The sequence below is a fragment of the Drosophila guanche genome, unplaced genomic scaffold, assembly GCF_900245975.1.
Source record: "Drosophila guanche unplaced genomic scaffold, DGUA_6, whole genome shotgun sequence".
Classification (NCBI taxonomy): domain Eukaryota; kingdom Metazoa; phylum Arthropoda; class Insecta; order Diptera; family Drosophilidae; genus Drosophila; species Drosophila guanche.
In genome coordinates, this window is record NW_022995743.1 from 15,483,917 (window position 1) to 15,510,105 (window position 26,189).

The window sequence follows — 26,189 nt, forward strand, 5'->3', positions numbered from 1 at the left end:
TATGTGTGTGTGTGGGATCCTTAAAAATAAAAGCAGCACACACACACACACACACACATTGTAATTTATATGCTGGGACTGCGGGATTTTTGCACCGGCTTTCCATCATCATCAGCAGCCGGCAGCAGTCAGTTTTATGAGCAATTTTCACTGCTGCTGCCACGAAAACTCCCTCCATTCCCATTCCCCATTTATTGCGTTACTCCTGCCAATGCGCCACCTGCTCCTGCTCCTGCCCGGCTCTTTTTTGGTTTTCTTATTTTCCTTTTGTTTAATTTTTTATTATTACACTCACGGGGTTTCCCCTTTTTTTTCGCTCGCGTTTCACTCCCTTTTTTTGTCGCGTTTTACTCTTTTTTTTAAATTTATTTTTTCTGCCAATGAAATTTAAAATGTGTGTGTGTGGCACACTCTTAAATAATTAATGCAGTTTGTTGTATGCCCCCGATTTTGATGTGCTTGATGTGAAGAGCAAGATAAATCTCAAAAACCCGTCACAAAAGTGTGAAATATTCAATCAGCTGTCATAAATTATTATTTATACAAATAAATTGATTTATTCAACAACAACAACGAAATAAAGAAAGCGAGTATCGATGCATATGAGACAGATTTCATTTAATAATTGGCATGTATTTTTTTAGAGTATATTTTTGGAATATTTCATTCGATTTCTCGCAGATTTTCAGCCATTTAACCATCAAAGCATCATTAACTGGAATTTTCCTGCGCATTTCTCCACCGCTTATCGCCTTTTCGCTGCCTGCCTGCAGACCTTTTCCGTTTCAACAGAAAGCTTTCCTCAGAACCCGCCACCCCCCGGTTTGTTGGCAGTTCGTGCACTATCATTAATATTTGAAATGGAGAAATGTTGCCAACACTTTTGGCCCCTGTTTTCATTAATTTTCTTGCTGCTGTTTACTCGTGTATCTGCGACTCTTTACACGACAAAGCGTCCGCATAATTATCTATGGAACGAACAGCAACAGCAACAGCAGCAGGAACAAAATAATGAGAGAGATAATTTGGGGGGAAAAAGAGGGAATAAATGAAACCAAAAGCGCGTTACTCAACCAAATAAACTTGACAAATTTCATGGTTTGCTGCCTGCCAACAGATCCGATTTCAGCACCAAAAAAAACAATGAAAATAATCGGATTTGCATTGCATTGATCGAGGAGGAGAAGGAGACAGAATGAGAGTGATTCTTGGGCAGCCCTGCACCGCATTAATCACTCAATTGGATGTGCTGCAACTGCAACTCCACCTCCAACTCCAACTGTAGTCTCGGGTTAACCCAAGCGTATGACTAGCTGACATTTACATACCATAACTGGAGGTGTACCCCACTACTACCTGGAGGTGTGTACCCACTTATTGCTGTCACTGTAATGATTATAGTTGTTGTCTCTGTTGTCTATTTGACATTGACTGCCTGAACTAATAGCCGCATGGACCAAGAGAGCCTGTTTAAGCTGCGGTTAATGAGCCCCACCCTCGACACTGACGGCAAAAACCACTGCCTGCCGTTTGTCTTAACTTTACGCTTAGTTTTGGGTCTCCCTGCATTCTCTCAGTGCATTTGATTACGTATACAAGTCGGAGGGACATGTATCTGTATCTGTATCTGTTTGTTGCGGGAAAGTTTGTATCGCATGTTGTGGCAAGGTGTTTTTCGTAACCAAAACCATCATGTTGCATAAGTTTGCCTCGCGGTGGCGGTGGCGGTGGCGCGGGCGCGGCAAACAGCTTTGGTAATCGATTCGCTGGCATATCAAATGTCAATATGTAGCACTGCTCCCCACTACCCCCATGAATGGATAAGGTCGTTCTGAGGTCTACGGGGGAGGCTGTGTTACAGTTACTATTTCTGCCCCCACTCCCTGGATTTCATGTGAAAATTAAACTATCAAAATTCAATATTTCGGAGTTCAAGTTTTCGTTACGACATAGAAAAACGAAAAAACCTTCAGATGCCGACAAAAAAGAATGGAAAAACGCGTCGTAAGGCCACGAATGCGTACACGAGGTACTATGATGCCCAGAAGAGCCTTCCCGTGCGTCGCGAGAGCGTCTACGTCCTGTCCAAACGGCAACGGCAGGAGCAACAGGAGCAGCAATCCAGGCAGATCAAACTCTTGCCCGACTGCAGGACGCTGGCAAAAGGCAGACCCGTTCGGCGTCCCTGCAACGATGTGGATCACTTCATGGTCGTCACCGAGGATCATACACAGAGCAGGCAGCAGAAGAACCAGCTGATCACTGGCGCACCGCAGCTGGATGCCATCTGCTATGATGTGATGCGAGAGCCACTGCCACCCGTTCACATGGAGGGCACCGACATAGTGCCCACCATACGGGGCACAAGGCTCAGCATTTGTGCGGAGCACACACACTTTCCGCTGGTGTCGCGGATAGCGCGCAGCATGGGCTTCCAGCAGGTGCCCGAGCATCGTTTGTGGAATGTTCAGTGGACCGACTGCACGCCCCATCATGATCTGCTGCGTGGCATGAAGCGCTTTCAGCAGATCAATCACTTTCCCGGCATGGTTGAGATTTGCCGCAAGGATCTGCTCTCCAGGAATCTCAATCGTATGCTGAAAATGTACCCTGGGGACTATCGCATCTTTCCCAAGACCTGGCTAATGCCCACAGAGTACGTTGCAGACCCATCTATGACCCTCTCCTCTTCTCATCCGCTTTCTTGCTGCAGCGCCTACGATGTGGCTATCTATGCCAGCAAACATAAGCGCACCTACATCCTCAAGCCGTACTCCTCGGGACGTGGTCGCGGCATTTGGATAACACCCGATCTGAAGACTGTCGGCAAGCGGGAGAAGCTCATCTGTCAGACATACATCGAGCGGGTAAGCGGCATGCATTACTCTTTCGGGTGAACTCTCCTTTCATCCGTCAATTGGCAGCCTCTGCTCATCGATGGCTTCAAGTTTGATCTGCGTGTCTATACCCTAATCACCTCGGTGGATCCGCTACGCATCTTTGTGTACAACGAGGGACTGGCTCGTTTCGCCACCCACAAGTATGTGGCACCCACACTGGGCAACAGCCACAACGTGTACATGCATCTGACCAACTACAGCCTGAATCGTCGCAACTCCAACTACAATGTGGGCGAGGGTGCGGATGGTGGCTCCAAGCGCAAGCTGAGCGCCTTCAACAAGTGGCTGCTGGAGCACGGCTATGATGTGCCCGAGTTCTGGGCCTCCGTGGACGATGCCATCATCAAGACAATCATCAGTGCGTGGCCAGTGCTGAAGCACAACTATCACGTGTGCTTTCCCCGCCACGACAAGATTCAGGGCTGCTTTCAGCTGCTTGGATTTGACATTCTGGTGGACTGGAAGCTGAAACCCTACATCCTAGAGGTGAACCACACGCCCAGCCTGAGTGCGGACGAGTTGGTGGACAAGGAGGTGAAGCGAGCGCTCATACGGGACACGCTCAATCTGCTCACAACGGCCCTGGTCGACAAGGAGCAGATCATCCGTGACGATCGCATCGAACATCGCACACGGCTGCTGCGAAAAGTGTACCAGAGCAAGAGGGGCATGCCACAGACAACGCCTGGTTCCCTTCCCAGCCCGGGCCGCGAGGCGGGTGGCTGTGCGATGCACATGGGACAGGCCTGCTCCATCGGCGCTTTGGCCCAACAGATCGCCTGGGAGGAGAGCCATCTGGGCAACTATCGGCGCATAATGCCGCCCAGGGACTCCGAAAGGGTCAACTACTACTGCAAGTTCTACGACCAAACCAAGCACCAGACACTCTTCGCCAACACGGAGTCGAGTCGGCGGCGCGAGCAGCTCGCCCACAAGGCCATGCAGCGGCATTACAGGGAGAATCAGCAGCAGGAGGTGCTCAAGCAGCAACAGCGCAAACAGAAGGATCCTTTGCTGACCGTCAGCCCCGCTGTGCTGCACTCGCGTCGCCGCAAGGAGGAGGCCGAGGCACAGCGATGCAAGCACCGTGCCATCATCGCCCGGGAGATCTACCGCCAGCGGGAGCTGCTGCTGGCCCCCACCTGCGCCAAGGAGCATTTGGGCATCTGGCAGTCCGTGTTGAAGATTCCCAAAGTGGAGAAGAGGCCACGTGTTCGGGTTGTACGGTGCACCAGTGGCGTCTCCCGGCCACTGCGGCGCAAGCAACAGCGAAACGTCAGCCGTCGGGTGCGACAGCAGCGCGACATCGAGCATGAGGCACGAGAGGACACACTTTTCGTGGAGCAGCATGCCATGAAGCAGAGTCCTCGATGCCAGGGTGGCACCTCCCAGCAGTCAGTAGCGAAGAACAGGTCCCGCAGCCAAACTCCGATCTGCCGTTCAATGGACGAATGGGCACCGGGCACGATCAGCGATGGTGAGCAGCAGGAGCACAGCACTTGGCTGCTGGAACGCACAAAGCAACTGAATGGCTCCAATCTAAGGGAAATGGTAGGACATTTTACAGAAATTGCATCCAGCTTCTTCACTCCTCCCTTTGCAGATCTTCTCGAAAATGTATCAGCAGGGACATCTAACGAAGAATGACATCAAACGCTTCCCGGATCTGCTTTTCCATATGCTCAGCACTGGTGTGCCCACAGTCGACAATCTCTGATCCTTTTCTCAGTGTAACATTTATCATTTTGCTATCAAAGTGCTCGAAATAAATTCCACGTATGTTTGTAATATTGCTCAAGGAATTGCATTCTTTTGCTGAATATGAAACGAATCAATACGGTAATCTGTATTGTCAAGGAGCGGGGGCGTTCCTTCATCCTTTTGACGGCATCTCGTTATCTATGCCCTGGAATTCTATGCCCATAAAATAAACTTTATGTGGGATATTCTCTGCCACAAACGGTAACGGCTGCAACATTTCGACATCGACATCGACACCGACACCGACAGCGTCGACCATAAAAGAACACTCATAAAAAATGGTGGCGATGGCACAACCACCTCATCGATTTGTCAAGAGTTCTAGGCGTAACCTGTGTGTGCCACACCCATGCAAAAACCCTCACCCGAGTCGTTCCATTTTCTAGGATCTTTGCAGAATCTTTGATATGGAGCGGGGGGTGCATACATAAACAAAATGCAATACAATACGCTCCCCGGCGCTTGGGACTGAGCTGTGGGGAAGCCTTCAAACCTGCATTATTGAAATCCCCCAGTTGGGACCAAGCGGAGACGCCACAAGCAGAGGGTTTTAGTTTGCTCTTCTGGGCGTGGCTTAGGTCTATGGCTTTGGCTTTGCCACATGTCCTTCGTGCCACGCCACACCTCACCACAGCACTCTACTCTTTTTTTCCCATCGCTTTTTGTTTGGCTTTTGCCAGGCCACGCATTATGGTCTGGTGGGCTTCTGCTGCTCCTCTAGCTGCTGCTGCAGCTGCTTCTGTTTGTCCTCCAGCATGTGTCACATATTGCAAAAACTGCAGCTCCAGCTCCAACTGCCGGCAAATTCCAGAGCTTTTGGCTGATGCTTGACTGCGGCCTGAGTGAAGCCCCATCCCCACCCCTGCACACAAAAGTCGAACATCGTTCTGATAAGCCGCTTCAAAGAGGGTTTTACATATGCCAGACTGTGGGGCACGGGTCAGGGTTGCATTTGCATTGTTGCAACCCGCACCGCCCTAATACTTTATTGAACATTGTTGCATGTCCTCCTCCCTGCTACTCCCACTCCATTCCTGCGCTGCTGCTGGCAGCCAGTGGCAACTTTTATTGTATTTTCCCTTCAAGCCAAAAGCCTGGTTGCAACTTTAACGTGACCAAGCTGGGAACGGTGAGAGACTGGGGGCTAACAACTTTATCATCCATCAACCAGTTCGCCCCCTCATCCACATATGCAGAGCACAAAATTTTCTTTGATGCTTTTAGTGTCTTCTTATTAAAAAGTTTTTAATCTTATCCACCCAAAAGCTTTCTCGTTCTGCCATACGGATAAGCATTCCTCTCCTTCTATTTTCTTGTCTCCTTCTCTCTCTCTCTCTCTCTTGTCTCTGTCTATGGAGATGAGCGATGCCTGGCAAAGTTTTAGACGTAGTTCACTTTGCTTTTTCGCATGTGCATCTTCCTCCAGGAGCGCCGAGCAGAGTCTGCATTGTTGACGAAAGTTGCAACTGCTATTAGAGGTCGTTTAGTTTGCGATTAGTTAGACTAAAGCCGCTTGGACCGTATGATGGAACGCCGATCTTACATACGTACGTACGTGACCAGGCCCCAAAAACTTTCAGGCGCAACTTTTGAGAGCACTTTTCGTATTTCTTCGGAATATTTTGAGTGGGTGGAAAATTGCTTAGAGTGTAGGGCAAATAAATTTAATTTCATTTTACAAAGTTTCCAAGGGAATAAAACAATGTATGGGTTCGGTTTTTATTCCACGAGTGCTTTCACTGTACCTGTCCTTAAACATATCCTTTTTACCATTCATTGCTGGCCTGTAATGCTCACTGCACTCTCGCATCTGCCATCACGACTCTCCATTAACAGATTTCCGGCAGACCGATAAGATGCAAAAAAGAGAATAAAGATATCTTCAGCAGGGATACGGCTCACAGATCCGCTTAATATGTTGCCCCATAAAAAAGGAGGAGACGGAGAGCGAGTCAGAGAGAATTGCTTAATTCCATGACAAACACGCCCAGTGAAGATGACTTGAGCCAACAGAAAAGATTTATGCGTGAGAGGCGGCAGGCAGCGTTGCAATCGCGAACTGTGGAGTCAAGGGTCCGCAGGATATGCCGGGTATAAATCCAGCGAGTCGGATTTTACGACACTGGGCGGAGTAGAGTACTGTGCAAAATCCTGCGCCGGCAGGCAGCAAAAAGGCAGCAGCCATTTTGTCGGATGCGAATTAACATGTCTGGGCTCTGGCTTTATCCACCCAAAATACAGATGCAGCTGCACACACACGCACACAGAGATGCACACAGATGCAGCAGCAGCAACAACTGGCACCGAAAAATAATTTCAGTTTTGTTGCTTTTACGAGTATGCTGCATGTTTTCCACTTCACAGGATTTTATGTTCCACTACGCTCGCTCTTGGCTCAAGTGTTGGAAAATACAATTGCCTGGGCACACACACACTCACACACACACAAATGGGAATGAGGCATGCAACATTTCCGCATTTGTTGTTTTCTTTGGCTTTGTGGGGCAGCAGCAACACGCTGCTGTGCCGCCAAATGTGTTTTTCTCTCTTCTCTTTTTTCCTCCTTTTTCTAAAAAGACAATAAACTCTCTCTCTCTCTCTCTCTCTCTCTCTCTCTCTCTCTCTACCTCTGGTGCGCTGCTTCATGTCTGTGTTTGTGGATGTGTGAGTAGAATGCGTATTTTATATAGCAAACATGAAATATAGGGTAACAATAGGGTATGCTTCTTAAGCCAAGAGCTGCTTGATCCACATTTGAATATGCATAAGTTCTCTCTCTCTCTCTCTCTCTCTCTCGTTCTCTTTCTTCATTTTTTTCCACCCATTTACGTTCGTCGAAAACAAAAAGAAAAGCCATTGCATGTTCCGCGAGATGAGTTTTCAGTTTTCACTTTCTTAGTGCGGAATTTTAAGGAGCAGAAATGCAGGAAGTAGTCCAGTTTGTAGCTCAATTTTCAAAGAGCATTGACAAGTCTTCCAATTTAAGTTGCTGTCCGATCTGTAGGTGTATCTGTATCTACAGCTGCACCTACATGTATCTGCATCTGCATTTGTGTGTCGATTTAGGTGAAGCTTTTGCACTTGAGTACTTTAAGCATTTGTCACTTTTCCCCCGGGGCCTTTGTGTTAGTTTCTCTCTGTTTTTTTCTCATAATTGTTGCAGTTTGGACATGGACATAAACCCTCGGTTATATCCTGGCACACGCACATCTGATGCTGCTACTGGCACACACTCAAACAGGAAGAGCAAGCAGGAGGGGAAGCGCCTCCTTCCAGACATTTTGTAGCTAAAAAGTATCAAATGTTGTGCTAAGACTAGAATGCCGCATTCCACAAGCGTCAAAGCCCATCGCCCAAGTCTGTGCCAGAGCAGAGGACTTGGGGGCAAGGAAGATGCAATCAACACGCTCGTCTGAAGCCTAAGCCCCAGCCCTGCCTGCCCCAGCCACAGCTCCTCTGCCTTCTTGCTGCAACAAAAACATCCCGAGCCAGAGGCGACTGTGTGGCAAATAACTGTATTTGTGTGTGCCACATATGGCATATGTGTGTGTACATGTCCACTCAAGTGTGTGACAAGTTGCCACAGCTACAAAACAAATTGCAATGGATTTCACTTTTTATTCTCTTTTTTTTTTCACTGCCCAAAACTGTCTGCCAACCAACACTTTTTTGTACTCAATCACAAACCCAAGGAGCAACAGGATTTATATAATATGGTATTATCTATGTACATATAATGTATGTATAGAGTGGATAGACAGTTACAATATATATAGCAGTAGTAGTAGTAGTAGGTATAGTAGTAGCCAGAGTATTTGCTGTGTGTACTTACAACTGTGATGGGATAGAAGGGATTTATGATGGTGAAGAGTAGAATGTGATTTGGCCGTGTAGTCTCGGGACGCTTTCTCCGTAGGTCGTCATTTGACTTGTTCATAAGTGCTTGCTGCTGGTTCTGTTGTTGTGTGGACTGTAAAACATATATATATATATATCAGCATTGGGGTATTTATTGTGCGGGGGGTGGGTGACAAAACAGATTCATAAATATATATAGTATAAGTATAAGTATAAGTAGTATTTGATACGAGTATATGGTGGTATTCCTTGTGAGCGATAGATAGACAGCGATAGAGTGTACAGCATTTGAGTCGAGTATTTTGGGGATTTATTTTCGCTTGATACAAAGTAATGGGTTTAGGGTTACCCTTTGTAACCCTTAGCCACCCTGATTACTAGTAAACATCTTGCTTCAAGAGCTTCAACATTGTAGATTGAAGCCTTGGCACAACGGCTGGAAGAGAGTTACTGACAGCACACCGAACATATTTCAAGTTATATTCCTCTCTTGTATAGAACATAGAATACCCTTAAACAGTTCACCAATTCCGTTTCTATCTAATTAATAAATCATTCAGCTGCAAAAACCCACGAAATCAAATTGATTTTCTCCTCTAGTGACAGCGCAAACCCCAACATATGCAACGTTAATTGAGGGGCTGTTAAAAAAGGACAGAACAGAATTAACAGGCAAAACAGAATGGTCTATCGTCCATGGCATATGTATGGTCTGGCTGGCTGGCTGGCTGGCTGGCAATGCCAGGCATAATTTCCGTTTTGTTTTTGGTTAAGAGAGGTTTTTATAAATAAATTACGGAATTTAGGTGAACCATGTACATGTCACGTTCAAAATGTCAATCAATGGTTGGGACAGTGTGGCGGCGGCGGCGGCGGCGGAGGCGGCGGTGCAGAACCGTGAGAGCCGTGAAGTGAATTTCAATTTTCGGAATTTTCGCACACATTGCAGTCGCAAGGAAAACAAGATGTGGATGTGGATGTGGATGTGGATACAGATGTGGCACTACGGACAGGTGTTTGGACCACGTAGCGCGCGAGAGTGCGCGCATTTGAGCCGATATTTGCACTAATTAACTTGACAGCGAAACCTCCTGGGGAGGCCTCTGCATGCAGCACCTTGACATTTTCTGAGCCATTCATTAAGTTTATTCGCTTTTGGTTGGTTTTCCTCTTGCGCAAATTGAACTTGTCCGTCAGCTAGTCATTAGTTAATTATTTTTCAAGCTGATTTACTTTTTATGCACTTTTGCATGGCTTGGGACTAGCTTTAAGGATTATTTTTTCGGCTTATGCCAAGTAGATTTGCGCAGAGTGGCCTCTTTTTTATTTAATGCATTTAAACGCTCCCTTGTTGCTGCCTGTTGCCGACTGAGGCTGTGAATGGCTGTGCAATTAGGTTAATGGATCGTCAGGTGCCCGTCCAAAGTCTCTATAGAGAAATGCTGACCTACATCTAAACTGAAGGAACAGGAACAGCCAATAAGGGAGGGGAGGCAGGAAACATTGTTTTCACGCTTGTACTTCACTAAATGACTTTTCACAGCTACAAATATCTATTGATCTAGCCGGTGGCAGCTTCATTATGTGTGGATTTATGGGGGAGACATCAACAAAAGATGGTAATCCAATATCTAATACCCACAAAGGGGCAAGCAGACAAGCAGACAGTCGGACGGACAGACAAACAGACAGTATACTCCCTCGGGCAAAGGCAGATAGCATCCTTGGCTCACCCAAGGGTTAATTCAAATTTCAACAACGTTTCACACACAAAAGAAAAATCCCAGGAATACTCTGGAGAGAGGCAACGGCAAGAAACATTTGTTTTCTGTCAAATTTGCCTTTTTTTATTATTATAATAAGACTCACTCTCTCTATCTCTGCTCTACCATCAATATTTTCTTTTTCCCCTTGCTTGCTGCACGCCCACATGCAAAGGCGTAAGAATATCCACAGCCACAGCCTGAAAACTGTTGATTAAATTACAAAAAAACAGCAGCAGCAGCGTACTAAAATGATTGATGGCTGGATGGATAGATTGACGGACGGATGGACGGATGAATGGATGGATGGATAGATAGATGAATGGTTTGTTCGGATATTATGGGGGCTTAAGTGCATTGAGCCTCGTGGAGATTTCCTACTCGATTTTTCCCCATTTTTCCTATGAAATTTGTACAATTTGTAGTCGTATTTTGGTTTTGGTTTTGGTTTTGGTTTCTTTCTTTCTTTTCTTTTTTTGTTGGTTTTTGGGAAAAACATTTCAAACATTTTTAGCACAGCGGCGGACGAATGAAAATAGGCCCCGCCGCAGAGAAGAGCAGTGAAGAGAGAGAGAGAGAGAGAGAGAGAGGAGCCAATATAGGAGCAAAAAGGCGGTGCGGTGCTGCAGTGGTGCAGTGTCGCGGTGCTACATACCGCACCGCATTTCAACTCGAACCGCAACGAAATGAAGATGAATTACCCACCAAAAATCCCGCCACCCCAAGGATCCAAAAGCAACAACAGCAAAAAAGAACCAAAACGACGACGACAACCACATGCAAATCGCGAATTGCAAATCACAAATAAATTTCGCTTCGAGAAATTTGCACTCAGTCGATCAAACGGTCGCCTATAAAGTGCAGTCTCACCCAGCAGCAGCGCGGATACATACATAAAATACAGATACAAGTGCACAATATAAATGCGTTTGCCAAGAAATAAAAAAAAAAGCTAAAAAAGAAAAAAGACACGGGAAAAAGATGCGTCGCGTCTGCACCATCGCAGCGTAGATGCAGATGAAGAAATTGCCGCTGGCTGGGCTGGCCTGGCAATCGCAATGAACTGCAAGTCGACAAAATCTCAGATAAAGAATCGGGAGGTTGTAAAAATAGCAAGAAATATAGCTCTAGAGTCAGTCAGTCAGTCCGTCCGTCAGTCAGTAAGAGCCAGAAGCTGAGAGTCTTTCGACTGGTCGCCCATCATCATCATCAGCAACCCATCGACATTTATCAAAGTGTCCTCGAAATTGCACTGGAATGAATGGTACAGTGCCGAAGGATGAAGAGGACTCTTCACACTCTCTCTCTCTCTCTCTCGAACAGTTCACAGATGATCCATCTGCAGCATTTGTTCAGCTCATTTGCCGCCTGTCCCAGTCCCAGTCCCAGGTACTGGCTAATCAAAACAGCTCCCAAACTGTCCATCTCTGTGTCATCTATCGGGCAGGCCAGGCCAGGCTGGCTGGCTGGCAGGCACATGTTGCTGCCCTTCATTTTCTGGCGCTGGCCAGAACCCAGAGAAAGAGAGAAATGTCTGGCGACAGCAACATGAGGCGGCATTTGTTACTCGCAATTAGATGCACTGTACTCCGTACGGGAGACGTGCCCCAGGGAGACACACAGACGGAGGGGGGCACACAACACACACACACACACACACAAACACACAGAGATGAGAGACGGCAGGCAGACAGAGTGAGTGCCCGGCAAAATGTCGAACGAAAATTGCACATAAAATGCAATTTACAGAATGTTTTCTTCAACGTTTTTCCCTTGCGAAATTTAATTAAAACAGCAGCCACCGAGCAATAGCAGCAACAACAACGACAACAATCATGAAATTAAATGCTGCAGATCAGTGAGCGACAACGGCAGCGGGCAGCACCCGTGGATTGGCCCAAGTAAAAACATCAAAAGTCCAAGTCAAGTGGCGGGCCCCAAAGCACATAAAAAAATAAAAGCAAAAAAAAACTTGAAAATGCTGAAACAAAAGTGAAATAGACTCAATTTTCGGATTTTTACAAAATATAGCCAAAATAATGAAGCAATGTGTAAGTTATAAACAGTGTGTGTCTGGCCAGCAGACTGCATTTGTGCTCGTATCTATTGTTCAATGTGAGTATCTGCGAGATACTCTCGATCTTCCCCGTTCTGATGATGATGTTGATGCTGTTGCTGTTGCTGTTGCTGTTGCTGTTGCTGCTACTTCTGCTGCCTGCCTCTGCTTGTGTGGCAATCAATCATTCTGGCAAAAGACAAACCTTTTAGAGCATATAGTATATAGAGGAAAATCGCTCATGGCATGCTATTGGCATTGCTCATCAACAGAGAAGAACGCAAACGTCAGAGATCCCATGTTGGCCTCTCACGGCATGACATAAGTACCAATACCAATACGAGAATACGAAATATGAATACAAATATGAATATGTGTATTTGCTGCTGCTGTTGCTAAATCTCTTGGTAACAAAACGGCAATTGCTCTAGAGTCTAGACCCGTAAAACATTCACCATTTGGCCAGATCTCTTATCTCAGTTAGCCACGCTCATTAGACACGGCGGGGTGGTTGGGTGGTTGGGTCTGGTGCTGGGCCTGGGGTTGGCCCCCAGCACATGGAGCATTCAAAATTGTCATTAGTTCGGCATTTGATTGTTCCTGCCCGGCGGCGAGACTGTACAAACACCGAGGGGAAAAAGTATTATTGTATGTGCTTTGGTTTCTAATGTTTTTCAATTAGAGTCTCACATGGCTGACACTTTTCCACTTTCCCCGTCTCACACACTCTGTCTCTGGTTCGGGATTAAGGCCAGAGATTGTCGTGTCTATTGATATTAAAGTTTATGTTCATCTGGGCTTAATCCCCTGGATGAGATTGGAGCCAAGAGAAACCATTGTGAAGTACCAGTGAGCAATCGATAGTTGAGAGAGAGATTTCTTCTTCAGGGTGGGCGCTTTGCTCCCTCCTACATTGGCTGCCACAAAGTTCCACTTCATTAGGGAGCCCCAGGAGAAAAAACTAAAGAAAAGCCAGACACCCACTGCCACCCTGCCAGGCCATAAATCCATCTATCTTTTCAACAAACTCTTGCCATTCGGCTGTTTGGTTGTTTGCCTGTTTGCCTGTTGATTTGCGTTTTCGTCATTTTAATGTCAGTTCACTTGACGGGCCAGCCAGGCCAGACCCAAAGATACTCGTACTACTCTCGCCCATACAGATATTCAGATAGATGGAGGCCCGAGGTCCGCACGCGTTGATCACTTATGACAACAGTTGGCTCAACGCTTCTGCGTCCTCGTGTCTCCATTTCTGTCTTGGTCTTGGGCATCGACACGACTTCGGGGGCATGCAATTTATGTGGTAAAATCTTTTGGGGCGCTTCCTTCGAACATAAAACAATTTTCATCTATGCTCTGCGCGTAATTTACGCTCCGCTTTTCATGTGAAAATCCACACTAATACGGCTCCTCTCTCGTTTCGTTTCGGTTTGTTTTTACATTTTTCCCCCATTGGTTTTTTCATAATTTCTTTATTTATGGAAAATGCTTTTAAATGCTCATAAAATATGTGCCTGCAAGAGGGCGGAGTGTTTTGCGGGTTGGGGGCTGTGGCTAGAGCAGAATATTAATTGGCAAATGGAAAAAGTATCCGGCAGATACTTTGTACAATTGGTGAAATTAGTGGCGAAAATGCGGCCCCGTTTAATTAAATTTAATTTGGCAAAAACTAATTTCAAATTGCGTAGAAACACAAAGTAAATCGTACATTGCATCTTGGGTGCGGGTTGCCCAAGATGTATTTCTATTTATTTCGGCTGCTTCCCACTCCCCAACGCTCCCCCACCCGCCTCTATCCCGCAGCAATTGAATAAAATGTGGGGGAAAATGTCAACAAATCTCAGAGATTTTCACGCAATCTGCGTCTGTCATGTGGGAATGATGGGAAGATGGACCACAGGGCGCTACATGCGGTCGGCAGGTTGCGGCAAAGGTGCCACGAAAAGGGGGTTGAGCGGGTACTCACACACACACACACACACACACAAATTCCTCACTGCGTGTTCAACACAATTGAAATTTTCCTCATTGTGCGGCTGCCTCACCTTGCTCTCTACTTCCGCTCCGTCTCTTTCGCACTCTCTCTCTTTCTCTCAAGGTGTTTCAATTTCTTCAACATGATCATCTCGTTTGTATCTGGGCAATGCTCTTCGTGTATGGGCTACCAATAGTTTTTGTTCAGAATGTTGCAAACGAGAGAGCATATAAGACAGAAGAATCTTCAGACTGGATCAATGTTCGATGGATATTCAAAAAATTGAAGGAAAATAAAACCAAAATATTCTACCCTTTACCATACATTTCTCAAGTGTATTTGCCGCTTCGGTTTACATTCACTCTTTGTGTTCTTTTGTCTTCTATGTGGTTTTGTTTGGAGCATTTCTACGTCAATGACTGAAATATTTGAGCTATTTTTCTATCTTGACAATTGGATGGCCAGGCCAAGGGGTAGTGGGTAGGGTGGTGTGGGGGGGCAGAGCACAAGGAGCCGACAAGGCAAAACTAATCAGCGAGATGCGTAATGGAGCCTACCTAGAGGCAGTAAAGAACGAGAGGGGGAGCGGCATGAACTACATATTCATATTTAAGAAAAATTGCCAAAGATATAGATAGATACACGAATTATGTAAGGCACGTGCCGACCTACATACATATGTACACATTTATGTATTTATGTATCTAGCATATAGTGAAGTTATTATTTAATTATTGTACGATGCTTTCTTGTGTGCTTTGTATTCCTTTTGATCTATTTTATTAAGTACATTTACTCGTAAACTCTCCCCCTAGGGGCAACCGATTCAATCCAAAATTCTAGGCCAAATGCCAAGAATCTATATTTGGTCAGGAAACAGGCGTCTGCCCCGATTTAACTTGAGCATTTATCATTTTACTTAATGATCAGTTAATTAACTTGTTTTGCTATTTGGAAATCGTTATGGCCCGCAACTAATTGGAGCTCACAAAAATATCGAAATAATAACTCAATTTTCTGTGCAATTAAGATGGAAATGCATTTCGCATATTTGAAGATATCTTTTAATATTTTATAATGATTATTTAAAAGATGTACAACGCAACTTTTGGAGTACCAAGCAGCGCACTTTGCGCTGGCAAACCTCACAGCTTCCACTTCCGAAAGTTCTGAAACAAAGCCACAAGAAAACCCCGGGGCGTTGGGGGTGGCACACCCACTTTCCACACACCAAAAATAACTTCATGTAGTGCTAGGGAAATGTACGGCAGACACCCGAGCGAGCGACAAGAGAGCGACGGCAATTGCAGTGCGATAAAATTTTCATTTAGCAGCTTTTGTGCCTCGGCACAGAAACACACGGAGCATACGTAGCAACACCACCTGCGACGGACGGACGGACGGACGGAAGGACGGACAGACAGACGGACGGACGGTGGCAAACAAAAAGCCGCGTAAACTCCACGCGCCAGGAGGTAGTTTGCAGACCACAAACGAAAGGCGGCAGGGTAGTGTACTCCAGGGGAGGAAACAGTAAGAGTCAGTAAGAAGGGAACACCGACCGTCGCGCTTTTCAAATGTTTACTTTGGCCGCGGCATCTTCATCGTCGTTGGCGGCCACTAAATTACCGAGTCGCATTGCTGGCCCCGGAGCCAAGGAGCCACATCATTACCCATTAGCCATTCCCCCCGTTCTACGTTGCCACTTGTGCCCTCCCTCCCTCACACTACTGGCTACGCTCCTGGTTAGCCATAAGTCTGTAGACCTTCAATGTGTTAATCATCAAATGGGAAAAGAGCGAAACGGGAGCGAGCTTCTGCCAGCACCTCGGGGATGTGGGAATGTGTTTGTGTAAACACAAACAGACAGTGAAAACTTTAGCGCTCACCAACCACATTGCAACACTTTGCACCTGACCCAGTCCGATACCCGTGTATCCTATATAGAGCCGTTGATATCTAAGCAAACGGAACCCCCCCGACATCCATTAAATATTTGTCAGCAGTTTGTGCAAAACTTTGCCCCCGAAATGAACACATGTGGCAAGCGGATACGTGTGTGTGCTGCTGCAGCATTCTTTGGGCGTGTGTCACAGCCGTTGTTATTCTTATTATTGTTGTTATTATCAATATTTAAACACATTTCACCCGGTACTTGTGCTCTCTCTCCCTCTAACTTGGGACTTTTCGCAATCGATGAACCTATTCCCCAGTACATACGGGTAGGGGGACACATGTCCAATGCATAGCTAAGGAGAATGTACATTGTAAATGGAACGTCTCATGTTCCACATTAAAAGATATCTACTATTCTGTATCCTTTCAGGAAATGCAATTGAAAACCAGACAATCAGACAATGATGGTAATTGCTTGCTTTTACTTTCAACTTTCAACTTGTTCTTCAAGTATCTCATCATTAATGGAAAATTAATCTTATCTTGCTGCTGATAAGTTGTACATTTGGCCAGCAGTTCAAATTGAAACTCACTTAAATGTGCACTTAAATATTAAATATTTTCATCTATTAGAGTTTGCTGAATTTATTCTTCAGTCTATTTTATCCTGAAATCTACTTGGAATGAATTGGTCTCATTTTGAGGCACTTTTTAACCGAAACAAGGTTCTGTTTGCATTAGAACTTATTCCAGGCAACTGTCTTTAATCGAGTTTAAATAAAACAAAGGATCTTTCCTCTCTACCATTGAAATGCACTCAAGTGCAATGCAATATGTAAAGGCATTAGAAATTGTCTTTGAGATGTGGGATTGTCGCCTCGTGTTGTGGTTGATTCTCCACCCCCATTCCACTTGCTTTCTTGGGTGCTTTTTTCTGCCCTTGCACACGGACTAGTGGTTCGCGTAGAATGTGCTATCAGTCGCGAAATGTGCCAGGGAACAATTTAAATATTTCACGATAAAACGCGACACAGATAGGAGAGAGAGAGAGAGAGAGTTGAGTTGGATTGGGGGAAGTTTTGTTGTTCTGTCTTTTATTGCGTATTTGGTGTGAACGAACTGTCGCTCATTTTGATGCGCTGTTATTCCAACAATGCAAAGTGCGCTACATAAATAAACGCTACCCAAAGTATTGTATCTTTTTTTTTTAATCTTATTTGCCAGCGAACACGCGAGCACTACGCTCAGGCTCTGCTATCAATAATGCGATACATCAACGGTGGATAATGGAACGAGGGTAACAGAATAAAAATGTGGGGTGAAAAAAAAAAGACATTACATATAACAGTTTGTGCCATATCCAATGGCCTACAGTTATTTGATTATCGGCGTTAGAGTATGAGCGAGCGTGGCAGGCAATTGCTTCCGGCTATGCCTTCACGTTGCAAACACGCCATGGCCGTGGAAGCTTTCGACTCCAATGGCATATGTTTGCACTCTGCAATCTGCAATCTATGATTGGTCTTGATTTGGAAGCCCATCCAAACGCATTACCACGAATCTCGGTCATGAAATAATTACAACCTACATACCCATATACCATAAATGATGTAAAATATCGTATCAGCTCTGGATATGTCCACTTATCCCATTCAACTTACCTAAAACGAGAAAAAAAAGAACGGAAAGCAAAGGGATTAATTTATTGCAATTTATAATTAAGCTGTTGGGTTACTGCCACAATTGTTGCTGATAAACTGCGCAAAAATGCCATATGTAGTACGTATTATTATTGTAAATGAATTAAAAGTGTTTATCCATACTATGACTTCCCCCTGCGAAAGTTGTTGAATTCAATTTATAACCATTTAGGGCGACATTTGTGTGCAAGGGACAGATAGCCATGCGACTTGCAACACTGATCCAATATTAATAACTTTATTGGGTTTGTATTATTCGTTTGCTTTTACGATTTAATTGCAATTTGTGGCGAAAAAGAGTGAAAGAGTGCCGCCAGCCTCGGACGGTTTTTTTTTCCACAACTTTTTCTGCATTTGAAGCAATAAAAAATATTTTCAAAAAATGAATACAAAATTGCATTCTCTGTTCGTAATTGCAGCCGCAAGAAAACAGAATAGCCTTGTACACAAATTTGTACAAATGCAAAAATTATATAAAATAAAGACCAAAAAAAATATTTACACTATGGCAGCGTCCTACACGTGGCTGCATGCAACCGTTCTCGCAGTGCGTCTGTTTCTGCATTTGTGTATGTGTGACAGTTTATTGACTTTTCATAACATGCCCAAGGCAAGACATCAGAAAATTGTCAAAAAGAAAATCAAATATTTTATTATCACAGTGATACAGGTACATTGATTGGTTGGAAATATAATTGGAAAGCAATTTCAATTAAATTGTTGCAAAAGGTTATTAATTACCAGAGCCACATCAAAGATTTCTATCAGAAATATCAATTGAAAACACTTTCTCTCGCCAGATAATTGAAGGTCTCGCGTTTATGCAAATGCAATTAAATGTTAATGCTGCGCATCGCCAACGCTTTAAATGCCATTAAAAACATCGCATCACATTATATCGTACATTTAAGAATAAAAATGTAAAGCTACCGAAAGGCAAGCAAATGAAATACAGACCGGAATTGGGTCACTATATAAAAAAGCGTGAAAAAGGAACAAATTTATCGGAATTCTGGTATACATGAACAGAGATTCCTCTGAAAAAAAAAAGACGATGATGCCATGCAACAAACTTGATAGGGAATTACAGGCTAAGCGTCTTCAGTCTCGATAAAAGACCATAACACCAATGCACCAAATAAATAAATAAACAAATATTTAGAAGATAGCTTGGAATTAAATCGATTTGATTCTATCAAGATGAAATTTGCACCGACATGTGTATGTACATATGTACATATGTATTTATATATATATGCATATTTTTGAAGTAAGAAAAACAGTTTGTTTATTTAATTTCCACAGATGGCACTGCAAAAGCTCAAGTTTAGCAAAAGCTATAATATTTCTAATAGGTTTACGTTGAACAATATTCATTCGAGTCCAAAGTGTTGTTGAGTAAGAAGTCTCGTTGCAAACGAATGTTTAAAGATGTATAAGTACACATGTATGTAGTACATATTGTATGTATGAAACATGGATATGTATGGGTTACAAATGAACTTCCCCAGATGCAAGTACTTCCCATCCCATGAGGTGCACAACGGATTAAGTCCTACCGCCATGTGGCTTTCATTTCTCATTCGATTTCGCAAACGAGCACCTCCCAAAAACAGTAACGTGCACAAAAACACGAGGTGTGGGTTGAAGAGAGTGAGCCAGGCATACAAACTACATCGGTATGCATGTACACGTATGTATGTACATACGTACATTCATGCATATGTGTATATGCATGTTCCTGTTGTTTAAATAAAGAACAAGCACCGTTAGCAACACATACCCGTAAGGCAATAAAAATAAAGACAGGCCTAAAAAGAATCGTTGGCAAAACGAAAAGCAACAAAAGCAAACAACAACAACAACAACAGAAAAGAAGCGTGCACCGAATTTGCTGCTTTTGCAATACAGTCGTCGTCGTCGTCGTCTTGGTCGCCTCTGCTGCAGTACTCAAGGTGTGTGAAAAGAAGGTGATACATTCTCAAAGAGAGCGCATCCAGTCAAGTTTCATAATCGGTTTTAGTGCGGTCGACAAGGTGGCTTGAAAAACTGTAAACCACCTGGATGATCAGGTAATGCTCACCCCTTGTTTGCGTACACCTTGGACTGACTGACTGTCTCTAGTTTTTTGCTGGCATTCTCTTACGCTCTCACGCGTCACAGCCTGCTGCTGGAGCTGGGCTTTTAAATTGGCAGAGCTGCAGTTTACTGCTGTTTTTGTTTTTATTGCTTTTATCTTTTCAACTTTGCGTCACACACTCAAACATACGAGCACACACACACACAGAGAGAGACAAACACGCACGTTTAATTATATTTGGTTGCTTTTGTTGTTGTTTTTTTAGTGGGTCAGCGAAATTATTTTGCTGCTTCTGTCGCTGTTTGCCTCGTAACTGTTGAGCGGCGCGACTGCGCTTTTATTTGCCTGTGCTGCAGCTGCGCAAAACTGGATTTCAAAAGCAGCAACAACGACAACAGCATGAGAGGAACGGCAAGCGGTGCGGTGGGGAGAACATTTACTGTGAAGGTAAACCGGCGCATAAAAATAAGAAAACGGGGAAGCGGTGGAAGTGTGGAAGAGGGGCGAGAATTGCATTGATTTGTGTTTTTGCTGTTGCACAAAACACGTTTTTTGGCGCTGCAGAAATTTCCATAAAAGGTGAGAGAGAGAGAGAGAGATCGAAGCAAAGTGCTACTCTTCACCGAAAGAGAGGCGCACAAACAAAGAGAGTGTCCGAAAATTAAGTTCAAGCACCTGCCAAAAAAAAGGTAAAAGAAAGAGAGGCAAAAGACAAAAGCCACAATAACAATTCCATTTGTTGTTGGCTTAATTATATTTTTTATCTATTTACTTAGCTGAAAGGCGGAGAAGAAGAAGAACAAAAAGAGAAGAGCCAAAGGTGAGGGAGAGAAAAACGTTGCGACGCTGGCGCTGTAGGTGGCGTATGAGCAATTGAGTAATTACAATCGAGAGTGGGCCACAGAAGCAGCAGCAACCGAAGAAGCAATTCAAATATCAGCCACGAAATACTTACATATATTTTCAAAGAAACTTTGAGAGCAATTAAATGGCTTTGATAAACAGTTCGTTTCGGCAAGAAAGAGATACGCGTGTGTGAGCGAGAGAAAGAGAGAGAGAGAAACAGGCAGAGAGACCACGCGCGCACAAAAGAAATGTGCTAAAGAAAGCTGATCAAGAGAGAGAGAGAGAGAGAGAGCGCGCACTGGCAGCAAAAGAAAGCAGAGCAAGAAGCAACAGAAGCAAAGCCACCACAGGTCTTGTTCTTTTCCTCTGCTTTCGCCATGCATGACTTGAGAAGGCGGCAGTGGTAGCAACGCGTTGATGAGTCAAAAGCAGCGCGGCCATAAAAATTGCGCGCCAAATAAGCAACGGAAGAGCGCGGAGAGCATGGCAATGCGAAAAGGGTTTACTGTATACGGTAAAAAGGCCAGCCACAGTGGAATGAAGCGCTTAAAAAGGAATCGCTTCAGCATTACTAAATAATCTAGTCCACAGCTGTATCTTTATGTCTATCTTTAATCTTTGGGATACCTGTTAGCTGCTACTGCTGATGGTGTTGCGAACATACGAACATGTGCAATTGCCAACTAGAACAACACGTTCACTTACGACAGCATACGTCATACCCGTAGAAGGGGAGGGGTACAAGACGATAAAGAAAAACGTGTTTTCTGTTCTGTTGCAACGGTGGCTCGTTGCTATCGCTACCCCCCACCAGACACCCCACTCTTCCGTACCATGCGACACTGCATTGTATCTAAGGGAAACGTGCTCGGAGAACGGCATGCCAAACCAACTGGAATTGTATCTAATTAGTCTACGAGTCTGAAACGAGTAGTTCCATTGTACTACCGCACTGGCAGCAGTGAGCAGCCCAAGATATTGTATCGCCCCTCCCCCCACCACTGCGAGTAGATCTCCCGCCGCCACTCACTACTTACATTGAGACGCCCCCATTTCGGTGGATTTCTTTCCCCCCTTCGATCCCATTCGAATACATTATTTATCTCCCTACAAACTCCCTCCCGCCACCGCTGGCCGATAAAATAAATTCAAACGAGACAAGTTTTATGCCCCTCGGCTGCATAAAGTATTCTGGGGACCGCAACAAATTGTCGTCTTGTTGTTATAGTTGCAGCAAATTAATAATACAAATAATACATAATTATCTGTTGACATTGGCGTGTTTTTGTGTGTGTTTGCTGCAAAATACGGCAATTTGTTTCTACTTAAGGTTTTTTTATTTAATCACTTTGGAGGGTATTTGGAGTATGCCAAGATATAATCGTTCATTTTCCTTTCTTTAGGTAAAACAACGAACTGACCAAATTATATACTCGTTGCCATTAGAACGTTCGATTTGCTAGATAGTAGCCGCTTAAACAGATTATCAAGCGTAACATTTTGAATTCAGTTAAAAGCTTTTTCAATTACTTGAATTTTCCATGCGTTAGGACATTGAAAAATTGATATAAATGCAGTTTTTAGGGTTTATATTCTGCCCAATTGAATGCATTTATCGATAAGAACTCGTTACTCGTTTTCTGTATCTGTATCTGGCAAAGGTTGCATTTTGTTGTGTACATTGTCTGCCTTTTTACACCTCACTTCCTGTTGAATTGCAGGGCAAAACATTTCAGCTGTTTGGGGCATTAGTTTTGTGCAGCAATCATTATCGCTCTTTCTCTGGCTCTTACTCTCTTTTTATCTCTCTTTCTATGTGTGTGGCTTGCTCTGCTGCAGATACAGATATATGTACGTACAAAGCGAACATTAAAAATACTGAAAAACAAAACCCAGTACCAAGCCAAAGGCAAAGGCAAGGCCCAGAGCCACACGTCACTCGACGTTCAAGTTCAATAACCTGGCCAACACACACTCACACAAACACACAAACAGTTGCAGAGAGAAAGAGAGGGGAGGACTCAACACAACGACAATTACCAAATAATGTGGCCACATGCACATGAAGAAAACGCCGGCAAACGGCATTAACAAAAAAGAAGCAGTTCGAGAAGCAGTGGAGAAAAAAACTGAAATAAAAACTGAAACCGAAAGAAAAGAAAAGAATAAAATCAAATTGAAACAAAATCTGCGGTCGACGCTTGTCGCTTGCTTACATAACAGCAAAAATATTGTTTAAGCAGCGGTAAAGCAAAGCAACGCAAAGTCAGAGCGTAAGAAAGAGCGACAGAGACAATGCGAGGAAGCGAGAGATAGAGAGAGGGACAGAGAGCTCAGCAGAGAGCACAGAACCGGGAAGAAGTAATGACAAAACAATAACAAAAGCCATTTCCAAAAAACACACACAACAAAAAAGAGCAACGCGAAGTACATTCGAAAAGGGGCAAAGCCAAAGCCCCCACACACAAAAAAAAGATAAAAAATAAAATAAAACAAAACAAAAACCCAAAAAGTGATCTGACGTTGTACTTCGATTGGGACCCAGCGAGCGCTACAGATACAGATACATCTACAGCCGCTCCTCGCATCTCCCTTTCCCCCCTCTCTGTATTTCTTTCTTTCTTCTCGCGCTTTTTGTGTACTTTTTTTGTTGTTTGAATTTCCAAGTTGTGAAATGTTTGTGAGTGTAAATGGATTCCCGAACCCGAACGATTGCACGGGTGAGAAGAGATTGGAGCAGAGGGAGTGTGAAACAGAGAGTGAAAGGGGCCAGGGGGCGGGTTAAGTAGATGCTAAACATCAGAAAAATGACTTAATAACCAATTTCCCGACATTTGTACAAGTATCTACCCGTACAAGTCGATCAATTAGTGAGCTGACTTGCAAAGAGTATCTGTTGAGATACACTGCACTTGACCCCTGTGTAGCTTGAGGTTCAGGCCAAATTGTTGAGTAGAAAGTTCCCGCTTTGAAATGTATCTGCCTGTTATGGGTAGTAAAAGTAAAGGCAAAGCTTTGGCAATGTTGGCAAAAATGGGAAAAGTGAGCGCGTTGTCACCTGTAAAAAGGTTTGCGAAAGCAAGCAAAACCTTTGCAAACCTGTAAATACTTATTTAAAAGCATTCATCTCAGGTTTAAGAGGAATTCTACACAGTTTGCAGACTTTTCTTCAATTAATAATCTAATAATTCTAGCGGTTGCATTGTTGAGTTCTTGGGCAGCCTGTGCTGAATGAAATTTCATTAGTCAGCGGTTAAGAACCCCCCCATGACCGCGTGAGTCCAGCCAGACCACTTCAGACCTGACCGGCATTCCTCTACGCACCGCAGCACAGAGAACAGCATGAAGCCAGCCATGCAACTTTGGCTGCTAAAGTAATAATAATTAAAATTATATGTTAGTATTTCAACGGCAAATCAGAAATATCTGAGCAAAGAAATGCCTGAAATAACGGAGCATCTTCATCTTGGGCTTTAACTGAACGAAAACGAGAGATACTTTTATTTGTTTTAGACGCTGGAAAAGCAGCTCTCAATGCGTGCCTTTTTGTTTTGTACTTGCATCACGATATTTTACTCACGAATTTCATTTCAAAGCAAAACCAGATATTAGAATTCTTGGCGAAAATAGAGAAGAAGAAAAACAGAAAGAGAGTGCGAGGTGGGACAGGGCAGAGTCGGCGAGAACGCGAGGCCCGCAATAATCGTAATAACAATAATACAGCAGAATGAAGAACATGCCAAAATGTTGTAATGACTCAAAGTGAAAATAAACTTGCCCCAAAGCGGAGAGCGGAGCAACTCTTAGCCAGTTCTTGGCTAGGCATCTTTCAGGGAGGATTGCGGGATGGATGGATGGATGGAGTACGATAGATGCTGGCGGGGTTCGAGAGTGCTGGAATGGAGATGAGCAGCGAGAAGAAGGCGGCACGGCCAAATGAAAACTAATTGTACCGTAGCGAATTATTCGAGAGACCCAAGGAATTCGTAGAACTACAGCGACGACTTCGACTACGAAAAATAAGAGAACAAAATTAAATTTCTATGCAAGTCACGGCGTTTGCCTCCAGCCTGTCGCTGTCTTCATGTCTGCCCCCGCCTTAGCCACGGCCCATTCTCTAACGCTCTCTCTCTCTCGCTTTGTCTCTCTTCCCTCTCATTCCACCGAAACGCACAAACACACATTTGTAATTGACGCAAGTTTCCAAAGTACCGCATTACATGGGTCCCAACTCTGAGTTTGGGTTTCGGCTTGGATTGGGGTTCAGTTTGTGAGCCCAGAATTTGGGAGGTGGCAACGATTGTGCCTGGCATATTGAACGAGTACGAGGCAACAGTCAAGTCAACGGCAGCGGCAGCGGCAGCGACAAACGTGGAAGCTACAACATAATATAAAAAGGCTAAAGAGAAGCAGCAGGCACAAGAACCGTTAGCAGCCGCTCGTAATTGGCATTTAAAAGTGTGTCGCATGTCGTCAGCGACAGCAATACACAGACCTAGATACACACAGTAACAGCTACGAAAGCGCAACGTTGATCCATTAATGGACAACACGTCCGAGTTACTCTCAAAATATTATATAATTATACAGATACATACGCAGGTGGCAGAATATAATTCCATGAATAAATCTGCATGCAGCTGTTGAAAATCTCAAGAACGAAAATGCGTGAACGGTTTGAACTCTGGACTCCAGAGGGTAGTTATTACTGCCCCTCGCAGCCCACACAACACAGTGCGTCGCAGTGGGTGGTTTTTAGACACGCTTTCAACGCTGTTTCAAGTCGAAAAGGGCAATGGCAATAATATCCACAAGGAATATTTGAATATTGCAATAATCAAAAGGGTATTTGGAATACCAGACAACCAGGAAAATACTACACACAGAGGAGCGCCCGGGGGGAGTACAGATATTTCCCAAGAATTCTTACATCCACACGATAAGAGATGACGGCAGAAACATCTCTGTATGACCTCGTTCAACTGTGCTCCATTTCAATCTCCATAAAAAACAAGCTACCCTGACCCTCAAAGAGCGGGGTGCATCTGCTGGGCCCCTTACATATCGCCAAATAAGATACAGATACAGAGATACAGATACAGTTGCAGCAGCAAAATTGCCCCATCTCCAAAGACAATCTGTGTGTGTAGTTGTCCACCAGAAGATGGCAAATGACAATGCGCCATATATCAAATTATATACATATAAACGTGTACTTAAAAAACTACACTTCCGACCTTCGAGAGAGCGAGGGGGAGAGGAAGAAGAGAGGCCCAGCATGGCATCCGGCAAATACACGACTTTACTGTATATTCCCCCCCCCCCCCCCCCCCCCCCCCCCCCACGCCCAAAAA

The 26,189-nt window shown here is 44.4% G+C and overlaps 2 protein-coding genes across 18 annotated transcripts in view; one reads left to right on the forward strand and one right to left on the reverse strand.

The window, feature by feature from the left end:
• Positions 1-26,189, reverse strand: part of LOC117592453 (heterogeneous nuclear ribonucleoprotein L) — a 99,053-nt gene that overhangs the window by 67,134 nt on the left and 5,730 nt on the right. For 15 of the 17 annotated variants that reach the window (XM_034286218.1, XM_034286217.1, XM_034286221.1 and 12 more), the window contains exon 2: positions 8,494-8,631. The exons of the other annotated variants lie outside the window; for them this stretch is intronic. In XM_034286218.1, coding sequence (XP_034142109.1) covers positions 8,494-8,631 — 138 coding nt within the window. The remainder of the gene's footprint in view (positions 1-8,493; positions 8,632-26,189) is intronic. 17 annotated transcript variants of the gene reach the window in all.
• Positions 1,918-4,652, forward strand: LOC117592452 (tubulin polyglutamylase ttll6). Its single transcript, XM_034286216.1, has 4 exons — positions 1,918-2,656; positions 2,714-2,867; positions 2,925-4,451; positions 4,504-4,652. The coding sequence occupies exons 1-4, from the start codon at positions 1,974-1,976 to the stop codon at positions 4,615-4,617; spliced, it is 2,478 nt and encodes an 825-aa protein (XP_034142107.1). The 5' UTR covers positions 1,918-1,973; the 3' UTR covers positions 4,618-4,652.

What these genes read in the sequence shown, in the direction of transcription:
- LOC117592452 (XM_034286216.1), top strand. Translation starts at nt 1,974, where the DNA reads ATGCCGACAAAAAAGAATGGAAAAACGCGTCGTAAGGCCACGAATGCG. An exon ending in GTCAGACATACATCGAGCGG is followed by an intron (nt 2,868 to 2,924) that starts GTAAGCGGCATG and finishes GTCAATTGGCAG; the next exon opens with CCTCTGCTCATCGATGGCTT. An exon ending in GCTCCAATCTAAGGGAAATG is followed by an intron (nt 4,452 to 4,503) that starts GTAGGACATTTT and finishes CTCCCTTTGCAG; the next exon opens with ATCTTCTCGAAAATGTATCA.